General features: G+C 37.7%; 2 protein-coding genes across 2 annotated transcripts; one reads left to right on the forward strand and one right to left on the reverse strand.

The window, feature by feature from the left end:
• Window positions 1-1540: 1540 nt before the first annotated feature.
• On the forward strand, window positions 1541-9277 carry LOC127638468 (proteasome subunit alpha type-4). Its single transcript, XM_052120011.1, has 9 exons — window positions 1541-1609; window positions 2753-2778; window positions 2967-3009; window positions 3123-3285; window positions 5086-5163; window positions 5584-5672; window positions 5747-5877; window positions 8555-8678; window positions 8987-9277. Exons 2-9 carry the CDS (start codon window positions 2776-2778, stop codon window positions 9139-9141), a joined length of 786 nt encoding a protein of 261 aa, XP_051975971.1. The 5' UTR covers window positions 1541-1609; window positions 2753-2775; the 3' UTR covers window positions 9142-9277.
• Window positions 9278-13464: 4187 nt separating this feature from the next.
• Window positions 13465-23512, reverse strand: LOC127638469 (ornithine decarboxylase antizyme 2-like). Its single transcript, XM_052120012.1, is given in 6 exon segments — window positions 13465-14098; window positions 15599-15684; window positions 16203-16375; window positions 18222-18299; window positions 18301-18352; window positions 23346-23512. Coding segments are annotated over 6 exon segments (540 nt in total). The 5' UTR covers window positions 23366-23512; the 3' UTR covers window positions 13465-13967.
• Window positions 23513-23805: the final 293 nt, after the last annotated feature.

Raw genomic sequence — 23805 nt, forward strand, 5'->3', positions numbered from 1 at the left:
GTGGCGAGTTGTGCATGGATGCCGCGGAGAGAATAGCATGAAGCCTCCACACGCGCTATGTCTCTGCGGTAACGCGCTCAACAATCCATGTGATAAGATGTGCGGTTTGACGGTCTCAGACTGAGATTTGGCAACTGAGATTGAGGCGAGTCACTATGCCACCACGAGGACATAGAGCGCAGTTTTTAGTTTTTAACCGTCATTGGACTAGTAATCTGGCATACCGGGCATTTTCCCGGTGGGCTGATGCTCTTTGGGGCCGATCTGGGGCGGACTGGCCATCGGGTGAACTGAGCAGGCCGCGGGTCATCCACGAAACCTGACAAATGGGCGATAAGCCACCGTGTTATGCAGACCACAAAACGGCGCCGTGATGTGCAGAAAAGGACAGCGACATCTTAACACATGCTAAATATCTGACAGCAAATAAACAAAAATGGTTAATTGTGTTTTTAAAGAAATAGACAAATAAAATGGTTTCAGTTATATTTACAGGAATATTTCGGGTCCAATACATGTTAAGCTTTATCGACAGTATTTGTGGCATAATGTTGATTAGGAAAAAATAAACATTTTTACTTGTCCCTCCTTTTCTTAAAAAAAAAATAAAAAACAAAAAACAAATCGGGGTTATAGAAAGGCATTTACAATGGAAGTGAATGGGGCCAATTTGTAAACATTGTTTCAAAAGTATAGCCACAAGACATAAACAATATGCGTGTTAAAATGTTTCTAGTGTGATAAAATCAATTTTTTCTAAAAGTTTTTCTAACTTTTCTAATTTGTTGCCATGACGACAAAACGCTGTAAACACAAAAACCCTAAAATGACCATAAAAACAATGATTTAGACAACTTTACAGCTCAAATAATACACAAATTTGAACATAAAAATGAATGTAAGTGCTTTTATAGAATTATGAGCTTCACTGACTTTAAAAGCTTTCAAAAAGTGGCCCCATTCACTTTCATTGTAAGTGCCTCACTCTAACATCGATTTGGATTTTTTTTTTTTTAAAGAAAAGGAGGGATAAGTCTAAATTAATTGTTGTGATATTCAACACTATGCCACAAAAACTATCTGTTGAGTTTAACCTGTATTGAACCCGGAATATTCCTTTAATTCACGGCTGCTGTTGGTCTTCCTGTGCACTAGGCGCTGAAGAACTGACATACGATTTATTTGCGAATGGCGTAGAAGAGCATATTCTGTCCATCTCGCCAACTCTCTTCACCACCCGGAAGCGGGCAAATGTAAGTATGAATAAGTGAAATCCCATAGGGCTCAGTGTTAATATTGTAAATTTACGTAATTACAAGGCAAAAAATGTCATAAAATCATAACCTAATAACATTTCAAAGTACATATATTCAACGCCAGTGTTTGATTAAAGGGTAGTTCTTTAATTGTTGTTTAATGATATTGAAATTAAAACTAAGCTGATAACACTACAGCGAATTTAGGCGGAATCGTCTGAAGGGAGCCAATCAGAGAGCTTCATTTAACACGTGACAAATATGAAGGGTGGATGCACTTCCCTCTGCAGTGAGATTCTTGAGTGGCGTCGCGAGCCGCAACAGTGACCAGGCAGCTCGAGCACAGGTTTTAGGTATGAAAATACCATTATTTTACTATATTATGAATTTACTGCGTTGTGTTCGTAATATATCTAAGCTTACCCGGCATAGGTTAACGACTAAGCCGCTCTGAGAGCATCTAGGTGAAGGATACGTTTAAAGGCAGCGTAAAGTTGCTGCTTCATGCTGTTCTGCAGGTGCTAATGCTGAAGCTAAAACACATTTAAACTGGAGAAACTGAAAGCAGCTTTAACCCTTGTGCGACCATCTGGACATTTTTGTCTTTTTCATTTTTGAGTTAATGTTTTAAGGTGTGTATGTTGGGGGGAATTTTAATATTTCAACCTCAGGTCCTATAATACATCTATAATGCACTGTGTACACAAAATAGTTACACTCAGGACCTTCAGGACAAAAATGTCCCAATTTAAAAACATTAAAATGGCAATATTTGATCCAAGTGCCATTTAAGCATAGAATCACGAATTTTATGATATTATGCTTTCATTCTGGAGTACTGGGTTCAAAATTAAAAATATATTTATATATATTCCACCAGATGGCGCCATTTTTATCATGTTTAGCCTATGGAGCAAATACAAGCTTTTCCCCTATTTTCTGTTTGCTGTATTATAGAGCACTGCAGGCCAGTCGAATAAATGATGCAGCGAAAATTGTGTTGGTATGGATGTCAGTGTGTGTGTGTGTGAAAAACAACAGTGGCGTTATGTAAATAAACTGGCATTTAAAAGGTTAAAATCCTGAAAATGAATGAATACTTGATAGTTATGAATCAGGACTGATGTTGGATAAAACATTTACTAATTGAAAGTGGAAAATAATATTAATTTATAATATATTTATGGCGGTTTTTCGACACTTAAGGACCTCTGAGTAACTTTTTTAAATTGACTCACAAGGGTTGAAACTCACATTTATACATCATATTCTCTTATGATTCCTAATAATAAAATATAGCGTGGTTGACTGAGAACTGGAGGTGTGTTTTTAAGAATATCTTTAATGTTAGGCTGCTTTGTTTCATTTTGTAGCTGCTTTGTGGATGTTTTAGATTCTGACAGCAGCAGAAACTGATCAAATAAATTATTACAATGAAGATTTTATGCATGGGAAGTTCTTACTAATCATTGATGCATGTTTTCTCTTATTTACAGGTGTAATTTAATCAGAGGACACTATGGTGAGTTTAACTGTTTTTGGCCCATTTTAATCAATTGTTGTAAAGGCCCATATTTAACACTTTTGTTGCATTTTATGTTTAAGGTCCTTGCACCAAAACAGTTGTTGTTAAATTTTACAAGACCATTTTCCACTCTCTCTTTGGCCCTTATAATTAAAAAGGCTGTTTTTTGTGTGTTTTATTTTTAGTCTCGGAGGTATGACTCTAGAACGACAATCTTCTCTCCAGAGGGTAAGAGTCCATATATATCCACTGTTTTTATTTTTTTAATTATTATTTGGAACGTTGACTTTGTGTCTTCTGTACTCTAATTGGGGTTTCATTGTGTGTTTTGTTGTATGCAGGGCGTCTGTATCAGGTAGAATATGCCATGGAGGCCATTGGTCACGCTGGCACCTGCTTGGGCATTCTGGCAAATGATGGCGTGTTGCTGGCAGCCGAGAGGAGAAACATTCATAAACTGCTGGATGAGGTTTTCTTTTCTGAGAAGATTTACAAACTCAATGAGTGAGTTGTGGTTTTCACATCTGATTCAAAGCTTCAGGCTGTTAAAGTGATGAACTTAAAGTGCATTCAGAAAGTATTCAGACCCCTTAATTTTTTTCACTCTTTATTTTGTTGCAGACTTATGCTAAAATGCTTTAAATTAGTAATTTTTTTCACATCAATCTACACTCCATATCCCATAATGACAAAGCAAAAACCAGATTTTTGCTAACTTTGCAAATTTATTATAAAGAAAAAACAGAAATATCACATTGACAGTAGTATTCAGACCCTTAACTCATTATTTAGTTGAAGCTCCTTTGGCAGTGATTACTGCCTCAAGTCTTTTTGGGTATGATACGACAAGCTTTGCACACCTGGATTTGGGGATTTCTGCCATTCTTCTCTGCAGATCCTCTCAAGTTCTGTCAGGTTGGATGGGGACCTTTGGTGGACAGCCATTTTCAGATCTCTCCAGAGATATTCGATTTGGTTCAAGTCCAGGCTCTGGCTGAGCCACTCAAGGACATTCACAGAGTTCTCCCTTAGCCACTCTTGCGTTGTCTTGGCTGTGTGCTTGGGGTCATTATCCTGTTGGAACGTAAACCTTCGGCCCAGTCTGAGGTCCTGAGCCCTCTGGATTTGGTTTTCATTAAGGATATTTCTGTATTTTGCTGTGTTCAGCTCTCCTTCAACCCTGACCAGTCCCCCAGTCCCTGCCACTGAAAAACACCCCCACAGCATGATGCTGCCACCACCATGTGTCACCGTTGGTATGGTATTGCGCAGGTGATGAACGGTGCTTGGTTTCCTCCAGACATGATGCTTGGGATTGAAGCCAGACAGTTCAGTCTTCGTTTCATCAAACCAAAGAATCTTGTTTCTCACAGTTTGAGAGTTCATTAGGTGAATTTTTGCTTTCTTGCACTGAGGAGAGGCTTCCTTCTGGCCACTCTGCCATAAAACCCAGATCGGTGGAGTGTTGCAGTGATGGTTGTCCTTCTGCAAATTTCTCTCCACACATGATCTCTGGAGCTCAACCAGAGTGACCATCGGGCTCTTGGTCACCTCTCTTACCAAGGCCCTTCTCCCCGATTGCTCAGTTTGGCCAGGTGGCCAGCTCTAGTAAGAGACCTGGTTGTTCGAAACTTCCATTTATGAATTTTGGAGGCCACTATGCTCTTGGGAACCTTCAATGTAACCTAAAACAAATTTGTAGCCTTCCCCAGATCTGTGCCTTGACATAATCCTGTCTCTGAGCTCTACAGGCAGTTACTTTGACCACATGGCTTAGTTGTGCTCTGATATGCATTTTCAGCTGTGAGACCTTATATAGACGGGTGTGTGCCTTTCCAAATCATGCCCAATCAATTGATTTTACCACAGATAAACAAAATTTAAAGTGTCATAGCAAAGGGTCTGAATGCTTATGTCATTGTGATATTTCTGTTTTTTTCTTTTTAATAAATTTGCAGGGCTATCAAATCTGTTTTTTGCTTTATTTGTGAATTATTTTATTTAAAAATTAAGGATTTTAGCATAAGGCTGCAACATAACAAAATGTGAAAAAATGAAGGAGTCTGAATACTTTCTGAATACACTGTATAATGTAAGTGAATGGGGGCCAATCCATAAATGTTAAAATACTCACTGTTTCAAAAGTATAGCAACAAGACACAAGTGATATTCATGTTAACATGATTTTATAAATCTCTAACTAACCTTTTCCGTTTAAAGACCGTAATATGGAGGATATAAAATGTAAATTTCTGTGCTTGTGAAATCTGTATGTGTAAGAGATGTGTTGTATGTGTAATGCAGAGACATGGCGTGCAGCGTAGCAGGAATTACCTCAGACGCCAACGTCCTGACAAACGAACTGAGACTCATCGCACAGAGGTGAGTAAAGCGGGGTAAAAAAAATTTGACACCTTTCTAAAAGATGTTGTGTTGCTTGCCAGCCAAAATGATTCATAGGGTTTAAAACTCACTCCTGCCAAGCACTAATTTTTGTTGGCGAATACATTTTAGACTTTTGGCCAGTGTCCTGTTAACATTTTTAGTAATTGCAGCATAATGCATTTTTCACATTGCAATATAAGAACTGTAGTTTGTCCTTTTACTAATGTTTTCAGCTTTTTATGTCATATCCCCAGAACTCCATGTGGTGAAACATTTAAGCATTTATGACTGGTCCTTTTTTCCCCCTCCAACTCATTTCCAGCTTTTGTTGCAAATAATGTGATATTTTTGTTAAATTATTTGATATTCATTATGCATGGCATAGCCTCAGGATTTTGGACATGTATGTGTTTGCAGGTATCTCCTGCAGTATCAGGAGCCAATCCCCTGCGAGCAACTGGTTACTGCACTTTGTGACATCAAACAGGCTTACACACAGTTTGGAGGTACGACTGCGAAATAAAACCACAACTTTACATGAACTGCTGATTGTAAACTGTGTATTTGTGTGTGTGATCAGGTAAGAGGCCCTTTGGTGTGTCTCTTCTGTACATGGGGTGGGACAAACATTACGGATTCCAGCTCTATCAGAGTGACCCAAGCGGAAACTATGGAGGCTGGAAGGCCACATGCATCGGCAACAACAGCGCAGTGAGTGAAACACACACATTCTGCAGCATTAGCACAAAAATAAAAAGTAACAATTTTGCAAGATTATTGCACCTTTTTTAACTTCAGAGACCGAATGAAGTTCTAAATTTCAAGTATGGATATATTGCCATGTTATCTGCTTCTTTGTTTCTGCTTGTAATTGTGACCAGCTTGAAGTGTTCAACTAGCATTTGGAAGTCCTGTTAATTTAAGGAAATGTTCTGGGTTCAATTTCCACAAAAAAATATTTCGACTCCCTCATTTAAAAATAAAAAGAGCAAAAATAACAGTTACAGTAAGGCACAACACTAAAATGCACTTTTATTTATTTAAATATATATATTTTTTAAAGCCACAAGATGTAAAAAGGGATGAACCGATATGAATTTTTTTTTGGCCGATACCGATATTTTGTCACTTACCTTATTTTGTCATAAGATCACTGTTTTGCTCCAGAATTATTCTCTAAAAATATACAAAGATGTACAAAACCTTTTTTATTCTAACAATAATTAATTTCCATTGAATGTGGATTGGATCTGTTGAACATATGACAGTTCAAATTTTGAAAGAGAGCCACAATGAAAGATAAAAAGACTAAATAAAATAACTAAAACCCATAGCATGAAAATTGACGTGAAAAAAAGGTTATTTTGTACTTATACATTTTTGCACTTTTGGTTTTGAAGTTCAAAACAAAATAACTCATATTTGACATTTGATATGTAGGATAGAACATCCCAAATTCATTATGCATATGTTGGGTAACTCCACAGAAATGTCAACCACATCATGCAAAAAATTAAAAGTTTTAACCAAAGGAATAAAACACCCTGTTAAACTATATTGTGGTGTAATGGATAATGGATATTGCCATCCAGACCGGTAGAGGGCGCCACTTGCTCACACACTGCTGACTGAAGCACTGAAATGCATACTACATTTTAAGAGAAGGGTCTGGCTGCAGACTGTGGGCGATTGGAGCTCCACTCTCAAACAGGAAATACGTCACCTCCACTTCGCGGGGGATTATTTGTTTTTTGGGGTTTTTTTACATAAAAACAATTAAAACTTAAATTGTGGAAATTATTCTTCATTATTTTACATTGGTTGATTTGTACATGTTATTTAGCGTTAAATAGAAAATTCTGAAATTATTTTTACTATAATATTATATTTAAAAGTCATAAACCGTAAAAGTTTAGTATACTGCTTTGATATTGTGTGTGAAGATTAGGTGAGGTCACGTATATATGTGCTCGGTTAAATATATATATATATATATGCGCTCGGTCGCAGTCATAGACAGTATAAGGCCGCAGTAGAGGTGACGTATATATGCGCTCCGGCGCAGTGGAGGTGACGTATTTCCGCGTTGAATGGAGCTCCACTCGACCCGTAGTCTGCAGCCAGCCCCTATTGCATTTTAAAGGCACACTCAGTAATTTTTTCCTTAGTACAAATGTTTAAATCCTAAAGACATGAATTGTAATTTTGCAGTATATGTAGGAAATCTTGACCACTCTCATATCAAGACTACTGTCATATCAGTAACCTTAAAAAAGCTGTTTTATTCTACATGGAGAGGGTCCGCACATGGGGGCTGCCATGTTAGAATCACATGACCAGCCGAATACTACTCGCTTAATCTCAGTAACCGTCCTGTTATTTGACACTTACACTCATTGATTTAAGTAATTATAGCTGACTGTGAAATACAAAATTTTGTCAATGGAATCTGAAACTGAAAACTATTGATTTTAAATTATGCTTCATTCAAGCCGCTAGGTGTCAGTGTAAGTCCAAGATGACACAAAGATAAAAGTTAATTAGGGCACCTTAAAAACGCAGCTTTTATTTAGCCCCTCAATAATGTGAGAACAAGAAAAAATGTAATGTTTTTAGGAATGCCAACCCTTCTACATTTTTTGACTATGATTATTATTTTTTTTAATAATGAACAAGTTTGTTGATATATCGTTATAATAAACCATCAGTTTTTCATATTGCCATTTTCATACTTATAACTGATATGCTGATTGTTTTAATTTGGTCAATATATGGTAGATAAATAACAGTGGCTGATACATCAGTGCATCCCTAATGTAAACATTATATGTGTAATTAAACATTATATATTAAGTTATATGCTATATTACAACTGGATTCGTTGGAGTCATCATTTAAAAGTGTTACTAGAATTCCTTCTCTTTTCTAGTGAAATAAATATTATATCAAATAATGTTGTTTAACTGTTTAATCATGTCCATTGTGTCACCCCATAATATTACTCTGTTTTCTCTAAGTTAAATGATTTCTGAATTCTTTGTGAATCAGTTCAAGCCGATTTAAAAGAACGATTCACTCTCAAATTTGACATCACCATGTCCAACTACTAGTGTAATATCTGTATATTACACTAGTATTATTATTATCTGTATAATAATATAACTGTAGTAATATCATAATATGGCTTGTAGATGATGCTAAACACGCTTCTTTAATTGACTGTTGGTCAATCTTGGACCCTTTTATTCTGTCAAAATGAAAAGTGAGATTTTCTCAGAACTGTGTGTGTGTGTGTGTGTGTGTGTGTGTGTGTGTGTGTGTGTGTGTGTGTGTGTGTGTGTGTGTGTGTGTGTGTGTGTGTGTGTGTGTGTGTGTGTGTGTGTTATAGGCTGCTGTGTCGATGCTAAAGCAGGACTATAAAGAGGGAGAGATGACACTATCAGCTGCCCTCGCTCTTGCTGTCAAAGTGCTAAACAAGACCATGGACGTCAGCAAGCTCTCAGCAGAGAAAGGTGTGTGTGTGTTTGGCATGAGGGCGATGGAATAAATGTTTTAGCATGCAGACAAGGCTTGTGGATGGAGACAGTCTGGCTTAGAGCGAAATTATGCATTATGAATGATCATGACACCATACAGACCCATCTGAGCTCTCAACCTAATGCAGTAATACAGTTAAAACTGTAAGTAAAGAGGAAATAAAAACTACTGTGAAGTTAAAACTGTCCTAAAAATTGTGCTTCAGTCATTCTAAACTGAACCAAGTTTCAGTTTTCCATTTAAGATCGAATCATGAAAATCTTCTCTGTGTCCATCTGTGCAGTCGAGATCGCCACACTGACACGAGAGAACGGCAAGACTAGAATCAAAGTCCTCAAGCAGAAGGAAGTTGAAGAACTGATCAAGAAACACGAAGCAGAAGAGGCCAAAGCAGAGAAGGACAAAAAGGATAAGGAACAGAAGGAGAAAGACAAATAAAATATAACCTTGCACTTGTTTTCTATTAAAATGAGAAACTCAGCTGGGATTTGTTGAGAAATTCATATTACTCTGTCTGTCAATCTGTCATTTTCTTTATTAAACAAAACTAAAAGATAAATGCATTGGTCTGGGTTTTTTCTGATAATGTTGTGCAAGGTCTTGAGAAAGTCGTAGAAGGTCTCTCACTTGACTTCAACCAACAGCTGGTGTTAAATGTTGAATAATAAATTACATGTAAAAGTGTTCTTCTGGAAATCTCTGCAGCTAATGTGCATATCGTGTAACCCACAACTTTCAGGTTGGTGTGGGCTGTCGGTTTCTATATGGGTGTATTTTAGGGTAAGCCATGAGCAGCTTCCACCCCTACCCAGATAGAGACAAAGGTTTACCATGGTAAGCGTAGAATATAGAATATTCTAACAATGTAAAAAGCTATAAGTATCTTTGGGTGTTTCTCAAGCTATGAACACTTTCTCCTTGCGTTCATGTGAAAATCAGTCTTGTCTAACTACCTTGAGTGAGCAAACTCAGAAGAGGAGGTTTTGAGATGTGCTACAATATGTAGATTCAACCTCTTAACTATTTTCTTTTTTTTAATAAGTTGTGATGACGTCAAGTAAGTCCACAGGAATGTAAGAATACAAAAAGAACAAACATTGAGAAACAGCCTTTGTAATTTTTTTTCAATGATAGCGGTAGCTTATTCCTCAGTTCTTTGTAGTATCAATATCTGAAGTAACAATATTCTGGTGGAAGCTATGGTTACAATGTTTTGTAAGATGCACAAATACCACCTAGAAAGCAATATGTGTATAATATAAAAGCTATGGGTAGTTAAGGTAAGCTTTAAGTATCAATCAGAGAAGACAGACTGAGTCCTGCTAAGATTCGCGGGCTTTCTAAGAAGCGCGGGAATATTTCGCGCCTGTTTCATAAACTCAGGCAGATTTAAGGTCTCAGAGGTCAGCCATGGAACTCAATAACACGGCAACTCAGAAACGTTCGTGTGTTACACACAGAAAATATAGGTCATTTTAATGGAGAAGATTACCGTGATGTAACCTAGCACGGATCGTTAAGCGCATATGACCTGCGGGTCTCTTTAGAAGCGACAGCTGCTTTTAGTTCAGCCCGTTAACCTGGCCACCTGCCAGGAATGATTTTACAGCACAGTAAGTGGTGTTAGGCACAGCGTGAGACACCAACATTAGACATCTATATGCAAGTATACACCTAAAAGTTGACAAATATATGAAAATAAAAATACAATTTATCATGTGAATTATGTATATTTTCTCTCAAAGATCAGCACAGAAAATTTGAAAAATGTCCACTGATTCAGTTTGGGCCTACACATAGTGGGGCATCCAGAAATGCAATTAACAGTAGGGAGGACCAACAACGTGAGCACATTATTTATAATTTATCAAATGAGGTCTATAGCCTAAGGTCTGTAGTTAACATTGTTTGAAGATGCTTTTGTTTGATCATATATATTACAGTCATACCGCTAATGTGAATTGTATTAAGTTGCTAATAAGGACTACAAATACCACAATGATATGAGTTTCTACAATTAATCAAGTGGACAAAAATTGTAGTCCTTATTTAGCAACTTAGGAAAAACACATAGCAGGTTCAAAATTAAAGTTTAAGGCAGGTGTTTTCAAATGTTTTGATGCTCAGAACCCACAAATATGATGTTGAAAACTGTTTGCAAGAAATTTTTTAATAAATACAAACTTTTATTATTTATTTTCATCCAAATTATGTAGCTCTATCAATATTCAATAAAAATGTGTGTTTTCTTTTTATCTTGAAACAATTTGAAGCCAGAAAAAAAAGCTAATTTCCATTAAGAGGTGCCTTTAGCCCATTGTAAACTATTATAAATACAGTATATAGTTTGCAAAATGTAATTATTGGATTTTAAATTGCCATTGTAGTAAATTTTATGTTAACTGTAAACCACAGAAATTATTGTACTCGAAAACCACTAACTCATAGAATTTCCTGAGGGAAATTCGCCTTCATGTTAGCCTTCATGGTTGGCCTAAAAACAGCTCTATATTGTATTATTTGTGATATTTCAGATTCCTCAGTCCATTTCTGATGAGGAAGTCCTTGTGGCATGGTGGAATTCAGCGGGAATACACTAATTCAATTTCATTTGGGGGGACAAAAAACTATACAAAAAAACAGGCAAAACATTACGTTTTGGTTTTACATTTTTTATTTGGAAATAAGGAAAATATTTAAAGTATACAAGTGTATGTATATTGTCATTAAATTATAATATCTGATATAATCTAAATTCTACACTACAAAAATCCATCAATCAACCAATATAGACAAAATAAAATCAATTGATCAAGATAAAAATAAACTTTAATTGGATGAACAATCAGCCCACGAGGAAAGGTTAGATTTATTTACACACGCAAAACCTAAAGGCCACCCTGCTGGCCATCTAGAACTGGATTCGATGCAAAGATTGCACCTAATTTCCACAGAGATAACCAATAATTAAAGAAACCAAGGCTTTTGCTCTTGGGAATGTTTTTGCATGTTATACCTGACTACACCGGGACCAAGGCTGCTACGGTAGATTTAGCAGTGTTATCTGAATGAAACATGAGGCGTTAGCATTGAATGGAGACCATTATCTTTGGCAAGTATGTCAAGTTCACTAAACACCGCAAGACATCTCAACGGCTTAAAGTACATCTCTCTGTAATGGATGTACAATGCATTGTGAGCTAAATTGCATGTGTTTTCCTAAAGTGCTTGTGTTAAAGCCCTCAACGGACAAGGGTGGGGTTGGTTTGGTTTGGTTTAAGATGGTTAAGACAAAAGGTGAGAAACATGAAGATGGACGTCGGTAAGAACGCGTACTGAAGACCTTTACTCCACGCATTTGCCCAAGAAAAGACCAGGGCGTTTGGGATTTGTCAAAGACATGAGGGAAAATATTACCTAGGATGAATAATTTTTTTTATCAAAATGCATGCATCTAAAAGATTTTATGTCTTGTGCCTGACTTCTTATTTCAAAGCAATAAAAGCATCAGACCTGAATGGACAACTTCTACTCAAAGGATTCATATCACAAGCAAACTTCAAACCTAATCTGAGAAAAACCTAAACTAAATTTAAACTAATCCTCAAGTGCCTTGATGGGGTCTGGAATGATGCACAAACCTAATGAAATTAAGCTCTTTCGTCGAATGCTGCGTTCCATTCAAAGTCAGATGTGGGATATTCCTACTTGATATCTCTGATTCCGAACAATAAATATATTCCATTGCCTGACGCTCAGAAGACAACATACAAAGAAACAAAATGGCGTCATTCACTAGCGATAGCGTTGCAAGTGTTTGATTGTCAACAAACATGTCTCCTGGCAATCAAACCGCGAAGGACAAATTATGCTAGCATTTGTTTTGCTGGTGTACGATTATCAACAGGGACAATAATTTACTGTTTACCATTATATGTCATTTAGGAACTTTGATGGATTGATGCACTTATTTGCCCAAAATTAAATATTTATGATCAACCGTGAAGATTTTCCTGGTTGCCGCCATGTTCGTGCGACGTTATAGACGCACATCGCAGTAAAAATCAGAATACGAGATTTTATTACGAGAATTTAAATAACGATGTTATTTAGAGGTATTTTTAAAATATGATTTTATCCTCTTTGTTGTTAGTAAGCACATTTAATACAATATTTTAAGTCAAGGCACAAGCTGAATAGTCAATTAATCGTTGCAATAATCGCCCGAATAGTCGAATAATCGTTCTAATAATCATTAGATTAGTCGATTACCAAAATAATCATTTGTTGCAGCCCTATTTTCCAATTTGGACGTCCGATTTCAAGTGCCGTTCCACAGCACATTTCCAAGTAGGAAGTCAGAAATTCGGACTCTCTGAGGTCACATCCAAACTAATTGGTTTTCGTTTTAAAACTCTGTTTTCAATTTCCCAGCATCATCATTTTCAAAATATGTGGTAATGCAGACATTTTTTGAAACACTCCATTTTCGGTGTAGGAAAACGCTGTTTCAGTGTGTATGAGAGGCGTAAGCGTAGTGAAATCAATGCGTTTTCTAACAAACCATATGAGTGTGAACATGGCCTGAAATTAACGGAACAGAGCAAAAACCCTAATGAATATTCAAAGGCTCAGTTAGTGGGCTAATTGCGCGAAATATGAGCAAGGTGAATCAATGCATCTTAGTTGCTAAGAGCTGAGAGCTATGCAACGTCCTCTGAGCATGCTGAATGATTAACTAGTGATAGTTATTGCTGAGACTTAAAAAAAAAAGCAAAACCAGTAAAGACTGGAATCAAGTCAAACTGGAATAAAATTATAAATTCATGTTTCACCACCACCACCACCACCCGAAAGCAAAACCTTAACAGGAAAACCGTTCACAATCAATTAAAAATACACCCCCTTCTGTAATAATACTCCTATAAACATTTCTGCAATCTATATTGTGTTCTGAGTGTCATACATAGAATATACGAGAGTATAGACAGTTGGATATATGATGTGAATTAACCGAAAGGATATGCTAGATTTCTACTTTAGCACCAACCCACCTCTTGCTGACTAACGACTAATCAGAACTGATCGGTGGGATAATAACAGAAACTGAACCATTCAGCGTGTTAGTCGGCCCAGCTATGACCCTCCCTCGTGTCTTAGCCCCTGGCTTAAGTTCACTTTGATGCAAAGGTATTGAGAGGGGGGGCAGGTCACAGAGCAGGTGAGGAGGAGGCGTGGGGGGTATTTTGAGTGGGTGATGATGGTCACTCTTCATCAGAACTACTGCTGTCCATGGAATAGACCATAAAGAGAAGATCGGGCCGGGCTGGCACCAGCGGGTGACCCGGTTTGACGACTTCAAAACCCATGTAGTGGAAGGTCTTCATGATGGACACTACCATAACAAGCAGAGAGAATGACAGTTCATCAGTTACGGACAGGTGAAACCAGACAATATTGACTAAATTAAGGGATTAATCAGAGTTATCATCCAGGTGTAGTTCACCAAAAAAACTCAAATTGTCCTCTCGTGTTCATGAAGAAAGCAAGTCATATGGGTTTGAAACAGCATAAGGGTGAGTAAATGATAACATCATTTTCATTAGTGAGTGAACTATCTCTCTAAATGGATAGTCAACCCAAAAATTCATGCCATCCCAGATGTGTCTGACTTTCTTTCTTCTGCAGAACACAAATTATGACTTTTTAGAAGAACATCGCACCTCTGTTGGTCTATACAATGCAAGTGAATGGTGGCCAGGACTCTGAAGGTCCAAAAAGAACATAAAGGTAGCATAAAAGTAATTCATATGGATTGCTCCATATCTTCAGGAGCGATATGATAGGTGTGGGGGAGAAATAGATCTATATTAAGTCCTATTTTACTATAAATAATTTTCCCTGCCCAGTAGGAGGCAATATGCAAAAAGAACATTAATCACCAAAAACAAAAGAAGAATGTGAAAGTGTAGATTTAGAAAAAAGGACTTAAATACCAAACTGTTTCTCACCCACACCTATCATATCATTTCTGAAGATTAGTTCAGCCAAAAATGATCATTCTCGCATGATTTACTTACCTTTAAGCCATCCCAGATGTGTATGTATTTCCTTCTTCAGCAGAACTGAAATTAAGATTTTTATAAGCACATTTCAGCTCTGTCTGGCCATACAACGAAAGCGAATGGGTGCCGTGAGGCTGCTGGCTGTTTGATGGTCCAAAATTCATATTTAGGCAGCATAAAAGTAATCCACATGACTCCAATCGATCAATGAATGTCTTCCGAAGCAAACAGATAGGTTTGTGTAAGAAACAAATCAATAAATAAAACGTTTTTATAAAATCTTCGATTGATTCTGCAGAAGAATGAAAGACAAACACATCTGCGATGGCTTAAAGGTGAGTACATCATGGGAGAATTTAAATTTTTGGGTGAACTAATCCTTTAACCACTGAAATCGTATTGTTTACTTTTATGCTACCTTTACATGCTTTTTGGAGCCTCAACGTTCTGGCCACCATTCACCATGCACTGTATGGACCTACAGAGCTGAGATATTTTCCTAAAAATATTTTTGTGTTCAGCAGAAGAAAGTCATACACATCTGGGATGACATAAGGGTGAGTAAATGATGAGAGAATTTTCATTTTCGGGCGAACTATCCCTTTAATGCAGGGGTGACAAACTCGGTTCCTGGATGGCCATATTCCAGCAGAGTTTAGCTCCAACCCTTATTAAACACACCTGAAGCCGCTAATCAAGGTTTTAAGGAGTGCTTGATGATTACAAGGAGGCATTTTGGAGCAGGGCTGGAACTAAACTCTGCAGGGCTGTGGCCCTCCAGGAACTGAGTTTGACACCCCTGCTTTAATGTGTGTTTAAATGAATCTTACATCGATCGTCTCTGTTTTTGTAGAACCAGAGGAACACATAGCTGACTTTCAGCTGCTCCTCTGCAAACTCCAGCACTCTGGTAAAACTGCAGAATAGAGAGAGTGAGAGATGGTGATACACTGCTGCTTTTACATAATCTGGATCTTATATAATAATGCAGATGTACCAGCTGCAGACTAACTTTAGGCAAAACACACACACACACACACACACACACACACATCGCTGACAATCCACCAGCTGCTTATGAAGGTAAAACAGTCTAAACCTCTGTTCTAATGACTGCAGTGACCTCCAAGATAACACATGACTATATCTAAATAGGAAACGACTGGTAGATCTTTTGTCAAGAGCAACTGGATTCGGTTTTCCATCCACTGCATCTGTCCCAATCTCAAACCAATGATAAAACGTCAAATGGAAAACCAAGTCAAGTTGTTTTTAACTAAAATTAAACCAGCTGTTCGTTCTACTGTGACGATTGAAAAAAGAACCCTGCCGAGACAGACGTATCTATTCCCACTGTTAACTTCGATATTGAGCTCTATGATATAACAAATTGTTAACCCAATGTAGCCCTACAGATGGCATATGTGTATGTACCCTTCTCGGCTGCCATTATGTAGAGCTCCATTGGGGATTTCCAAGTAAAGCGCGTCGTCTGAAAGAACTGTATCCCAGAAGGAGAATCGTCGCTCGCTCAGCTGGTACTGGAAGTGCAGGACAGGAGGCGCTCCACTGACCGACCCTACCTGGGTCACCGTCAACCTTTCGTCCTGGGAGGGAATGAGGGAAGCAAAAGTGTTTAAAGACCCTATGAAATCTAAATTTCACTTTTGTGGCTTTTAGTCTGATCTCGTGAAAACTGTGATTGTGGCGACATTTTTGTGGTTAAATACAGTTATCGTGGCAGTTCTGAGGTGAAATGTCCACAAAGTGGCACTTTAGATGATACATTTTTTTTTAAAATTGAGTATTGAAATCTTTAACTTTTAATTACAGACTATCTTGGCAAATCTGAGCAATTTGTGACCTTGTTGAGATTTCTTCTGTTGAGCCACATGTAATGGTGCGTTCACATACAACGCTAAGCGAGCGTTTCGTGAAGATGTCAATAGACGTGAATTTGCATCGGGCGGCGCGTATGAAGCGAATGACGCAACTCGAACACGCGAACATGCAAAATCGCTTGTCAACTTCAGCGAAAAATTCACTTGGAGCGTTTTCGCGAAAGCCTATCAGCATTGAGATTGTCCGGAGGTCACTGATGTACTGATGTTGTAGCAGAAAAATCTGGAAAAATGGATACAAAAATTGTTGTAGCGGTCACGTACAGAGACTGGATGGAAAAAGACATTGCTTGGAGGAAAGTGAGCGAGGAAGTTGGACTAACTGTTAAGTTCTGAAAATATGCGTGTCTACTTGATTCCAGCTATTGGTTGTACTTTACTATGAACCAAGTCGTAGAAGCCCAGCCTCCTGTCCTTTTCCGGAAGAGAAGGGGGAATACTCGTGGGTTCGCACTACTCACGCGAATGCATAATCCAGCAGTCAAACTCGCACGAGCAATGCAAAGCGAAAATTTCCTTTGCATTGTATGTGAATGCACCAGACCACTAAAACAGTTCTTTTGCTTTGGAGAAAAATACCTTTAACCCTCCAAAAGTAATGGAAAAGTACACAATTCCCAATTCTGTGTTTATTGAAGCAGGTTTGGATTGTACCAATTAAGTTATTTGCAATGGGAGAGTCATTTCAGTAATGTAGTCACTATAATCCTGCAGATGTTTTGGACTGGGTCTGCCTGACTAATATCAGTCAATTTAAATAAATGAATTTGTTTACTGAAGCCAAAAGCTTCACTTGCAGCTTTAAAAGATGATCCAAACCCTCTATAACCTTTTCCAATGGTCACATGTCTGAACACAGACAGTGCTGACATCTGTAGTCTCGCACACACGTGGTCAGTTGCATGTAGAGCTCGAGTGCCTGAAGCCGCTGATGTGCATATGTAGGCCAAATGGAAATTCTAGCCGTAAATATGCCTCCGAGCTACGTGACAAAAAAACAAGCTCTCTTTCCACACCCCTCTCGTCCCTCGGGCTACAGGTTTGTTGTCTGTGTGTTTTTGGAAAAGCCCTAATCTTTACTTTACTAAAACTCTTGCTATTCAGGTATTTATCCCAACACCACTGTCCATAGGTTAAACCTACAATCAATTAAAGGAATATTCCAGGTTAAATATAAATTAAGCTCAATCGACAGCATTTGTGGCATAATATTGATAACCACAAAAAATTATTTCAACTTGTCTCTTCTTTTCTTTTAAAAAAGCTTAAATGTGGGTTACAGTGAGGCCAAACTTCGTTGCCATGACAACATGACGCTGTGAGCCTTAAAATGACCGTAAAATGATGATTTAAACAACTTTACAGCTCAAATAATACACACATTTTAACAGAATAATTTATGTAAGTGTTTTTATAAAACAATAAGCTTCAAATTTCAGACTTTAAATCTTCCAAAAATTGGGCCCATTAACTTCCATTTTAAGGTGAGACATAATGGAACACAATGCAATGAGTCTGTTGGGTTGGAAGTGATTCGTGCATGTGTTCTCACCTTGTGCAGTACGCTGTGAGGGAGATCCCTGCCTGTCCCTCGCCCACCCGGGATCTTCGCTAGTGGGAGAGGGGCATCAGGAGCACCACAGAGGCCCTGGAGCCTGCTGCCTTGAGCCCAGCACCGCACAACTACAGGCCAGACAGAAAGAGAGAGAGAGAGACAGAACATCACATCATGTCTGCTGAAGAGAACTCTGTATGTTTAAAACATTTCATAAGTTCATTAATGAATACATCAGCAGATCTTTGCATTACAACATTAATATTAAACACTAGAAATTAAACATAAATACAGGACAATAAACTGCTTTAATAAAGACATCAGTCCAATCTGGATTTGCTAGTTTCACTCTGGCTACAGCATCTGAGAATCAAGTGCATGCTTGGCACAGGGTTGGCAGCTGATAGCAGAGATGCCAGTCTGGTTGTCTGCTTAACTCAAAGCTCTCTCTCGCTCTCTCTTCTTTCGTTCTTATCAGTAGGGATGCACCAACACTGATATTTCTCTCCTGCAGAGAAAACAGCAGCCCTGCATGTGCAGACTTTATATTTATTCATTAAACGCAGCGTTTTACGGTTCACAACGCTATCGTATTTCTTCAAGAGACATGCAGGAATCATATGTAGTACTTTAGTGGTGTTTTAATGGTTATTTTATGTAATTTTTGGAGCTTTACAGTAATGACCATGGCTAACACACAGTATCGCATTTGGATCGGGCTTGTCGGACCGATACGGGTTAAAAATGTCATTATCAGAGATAATTTTGAACCAGATATAGAATCGGTACATCTCTACTTATCAGACACCTTGTAATGTTTTCTGCAATGCTCCTCTGATTAGACAGTATGCCAACACTTGAGACAGTCAGTTTGAGTAAAGCATGAACACATTTTTTACTAAAGTGAAGCTAAATTATTCTGAAAATATTCTTTACCACCATTTTTTAAAAATCTTTTTAGGAGACCAATATTCAGGTTTATGCAAGACAACACTGATTTGTCTGAGATAACAGATGCAAACAGTTCGCACAGATCACAAACAAGCACATGATGTGAAAAGAAGTCTCTAAATAGCAGCCTGGCTGAAAACGTTTCACATCCCAAAGGGCTTGAGTTACAGCACTGGCTTTTAGAAATGGTAATAACAGACATTTATGTCCTCATGTCACGCTGGGAGATCTTTCACGCAAAGAAGGCAGGACACGCATTGATAATAAAACATCACCCATTTATGCAGTCTTGCAATATTCATGTTTCTCAAAAGCTCTGTTGAGAAGTTTTATAAGAAAATGTGAACTAAACTAATCTATAGTTAATGTATTAATTATTATCTATTAATTGTATCTAATCTATACATAATTAAGGTTTTACTTTATCTGGGTAAGGTCATAAACGGTTTAACCCTTAAATGCATGGGAATTTCACCAAACACTCTTTTTATAGATAATTAGAAATGATTTCTGCGATGGACTGGTGACCTGTCCAGGGTGTCCCCCGCCTTTCGCCCAATGTTAGCTGGGATAGGCTCCAGCCCCCCGCGACCCTGTACACAGGATAAGCGGTTGACGATGGATGGATGGATGGATAGAAATGATTTAATAAAATATATGTTGATATATTTAGAAGTTTTATATTTCACATATCAAAGAGATAATGCGACAAATCAGGACACCTACATATTCATGCGATTATCTAATCAGCCTATTGTGTGGCAGCATTGCAGTGCATAAAATCATGCAGATGTGGGTCAGGAGCTTCAGTTAATGTTCACATCAACCATCAGAATGGGGAAAAATGTGATCTCGGCGATTTGAACCTTGGTGCCAGACGGGCTGGTTTGAGTATTTCTGTAAATGCTGATCTCCTGGGATTTTCACGCGCAACAGTCTCTAGAATTTATGGTGCCAAAAACAAAAAATATCCAGTGTTGGACAGTTTTGTAAATGGAAATACTCAACGGAGAATGGCTAGACTGGTTCAAGCTGACAGAAAGGCTATTGTATACATTTGTAGTGAGCAGAATAGCATCTCAGAATGCACAACGTGTCGAACCTTGAGGCAGTTGACCACCATAGTGTTCATAACAAAGTGCTCAGTGAGTGTATATATTTGCATTTTGGTAATAATCTGATCTGATAGCACAACAATGATATCCCTTATGCCAATATCAGCTGACACTGGCCTAAACCATTCCTGTCAATCTTCTAACATGTTCTGCTGGGCTGATAGAGGCTTGGACTAAATACTAGCCACAATAAATGGCTGTTCAAAGCTAGGGTGTTTTGTTTGCAACCCTCATGAGCCAAATTACACAACAAGCAAAGGGGAAAAGGGAGCGTTGTGGTTTCACTACCCTAGCAACCGGACAAGTAACCCAGGAGACATAATCTGCATAGATCACACATGAAAACCGAAGACGTCTCCTGTCTCTTTCGGTTACCCTCCTTACTATTTTATAGTAAATGTTTTCATCTTTTGTTCCAAACCAAATGAAAGTGAATGGGGACGGAGGCTAACATTTTGCCTAATGACATGAGGGTAAGCAAATAACAACCTTTTATTTTTAGGTCAACTTTCCCTTTAGGTACAAAGTATCACAGTGCCTGAGCATATTTTTGTAGACATTTTCCGATCACTTGATTCGTCCTTTTCTCCCCTGGTCCCTTTATAGAGCGATGCATGTCTGTGAGTGAAATGACAGCTTGTTTTGAAAGCCGATACTCTCGCTGTCTTACATTCAATCACCTCCCTCTCCTGCACCGTCTCTGATTATACACTGGACCAGCCAACTTTAAAAAACCAAAACAATTCACAACATCATAAGCCTGACAAAAAAAACGTCTGTTGATCTTTCTTGAATCTGTTCAGTATGAAGAAAAGTTTCAGATTTGCATCTGTAGCACATACCGTGTGGGACAAATGACACCAAAGTTTAATAATTAAGGTTAAGGGTTTGTTTACTAAACCTAAATATGAGCAATAGTAATAATGATGTGTGTTTTAGGTAAGAAGAATAGTAAAAAACTAAATCCGACCCCAAAACAATTCCAAAACTCCTCTGTTTCTGCGAAAAACGTTCCAATTGAAAACAAACACATGGCTGTTGGCTTTATCACCAAGGCCATTCCTAACTCCACTTGACCTCGTGAGCTTAAGGGGCAGTGTGAGGTGACTGTTCGGGTCGGTTAAAAGACTCTAGATCAGGTTAATCTTTAGTGCCGTAATTGTTGGCGCTCCAAAAATTGCCTGAGGAATGACCAGGAAACAGCTGAAACTAAAACAGGATACAGCGAGTCTTCCAGGAAAACAGTTATCATTTGGCTAAAGAGGGGCACGAAGGGTGTCGTCTGACCTTCAACTCACAGCAAACGCGTTTTGGAGACAGGTTTGTGTTTTTCACATATCAGATTGCAGCCTCAGCAGGTGAACTGCCTTATCGACAACAAGTCCGATATGTTTCTATTTTGTTGGAGGCTCATCTGGATTTTGATTCATTTGCTGCCACATTCTTCCAAAAAAAAAAGAAAAAAAGAAGAAGAGCTGTGCAAGTCTGGCTTCGCGCCAAGTCAAACATCGAAAACACAAACAGAAGGTGAGGTTGAGAAACAGGATGTCGTATGAATGTGAGTGTGAATGGATTTGGGATGTCAACTCATGACCTGCGAGGAAAACATTTTCCCACACACATGGAAAATGCATGGTGCAGTTACGCAAAAATTATTTACTCACCGGTATGACTGTTTTTGTAAGTGGAGCACAAAAAGAGATGTTTATTTCCATTGCATCTTTTTATCATATAATGAAAGTGAATGGTGATTGAGGCTAACAACTGCAGCCCAACATCTCCTTGTGTAGTCCAAAGAAAGTTATATGGTTTAGGAACAACATGAAGGTGAGTAAATGATGACAGAATTTTCTTTCGTTGTATAAACAAAGACGGTGCAGCTAAACAACAATGTAACTTATGTAATGTTTTATCTAACGTTCTGTCCCACATAGTCTGAAATCTGGTGTGGTTTATCAGCTTCTTACCTGAACTTCTTGTACTCTTGTGAACAGACATGCCTAACAAGATGCATGCTGATGATCTGTGCTGGGTTTTCCATAAATTAAGCATGCAAAATTGCAAAATCCAGATTAGGAAATTGCACACTGGGAAATTAGATAGTTTAGGAAAAACTAATTATATTTGGGCCAGTAATGACTCGGTCAACAATGACAGTCCTGTTACCATCTCATGAATCCTAATTGAGTTGATGAGGTTATGGATGAAATATTTATAGCATCAGGTGTCTCACACTCATCCTGTCTACTCCTCATTAAATCAGCTTTGATAAGAGTGCGTCTGATCCTTAAGCACAATGAAACCCTGACCATTCATTATTGTACATACAAATCGTTACATGCATCATATTTTTGTATGCAAACACCTGTGAAGATGATGCTAATTTGTCAATATTTCTTATGGTATTCAAGACTTATTATAGTAATAACAGTTCATGATAATAATAATAATAATAATAAAACGTCTTTATGATAACATTATATACCATATAATAACATGGTAACACTTATACAATAAGATTACATTGTTAACAACATTAGTTAGCATGAACTAACAACAATGAACAATACTTCAGCATATATTTATATCTTAGTTAATGTTAATTTCAACATATAATAATATATTTTTAAAAAGTATTTCTTAGTGCACTATAAACTAACAATGAACAATTAACTAATATTAATAAATGATGTATACATTGTTAATTGTTTATTCGTGATACCTAATGCATTAATTAATGTAAACAACTGGAAATGTATTACAAAAAGTTATTTCAAATAACATTATATAATGCACATATGTCATTTAAATATGAATATATAATGTATCTGACAATATGAATAAAACAAATATATGAATAAAGACATAAAATACAAATGCATGGAATATTTTACATAACATGAATACATCTCGTGCTATATATGCATTCCATATTTATAACAAGTAACTACAAGTTACAATTTAAAATTGAAACGATGCCTTTGCATGCATGACTGTGTTACATGTAAACAATATATAAAAAAACAAAACATTATTTAATAGAGTGGATTCTCACCTCTCCTCTGTGTTGCACATGTTTCCCTCGTATAGCGCCTTGCTCTAATGACCCGAACAGTGACTGTTGAACAGAAAGTCCACGGAGATATTCACCATATATTCAATAAGTCTCAGTGTCACTGAATTACCCGATGCGATCCTCGCTGTGCGCCTTGCGCTCTGACAGCTCGCTGGAGCTGCGCGGTGACGTTGAGGAGCCGTTTCTGAATATTAATTAAGCTGCGAGACGCTCGCCAATCGAACGTTACGTAGCCTAATTAATATTAATTATGAGGTCACCGACGTCAGCGCGCACTTTAAAAGAGTTCTGCGAAGCGCAGCGCAGGAGAAAACCTCAAAACAAAGAAGCAACAGTGGGGTTATTTATACATTTCTCTGTTTTTAGATGTTGATGAGTGCAGAATATTGAATTATATTCACGTTTAATCGTAAATATTCTTTAATTTACGGTATTCGGA

This window comes from Xyrauchen texanus, chromosome 46 (genome assembly GCF_025860055.1).
Source record: "Xyrauchen texanus isolate HMW12.3.18 chromosome 46, RBS_HiC_50CHRs, whole genome shotgun sequence".
NCBI classification, from domain to species: Eukaryota; Metazoa; Chordata; class Actinopteri; order Cypriniformes; family Catostomidae; genus Xyrauchen; species Xyrauchen texanus.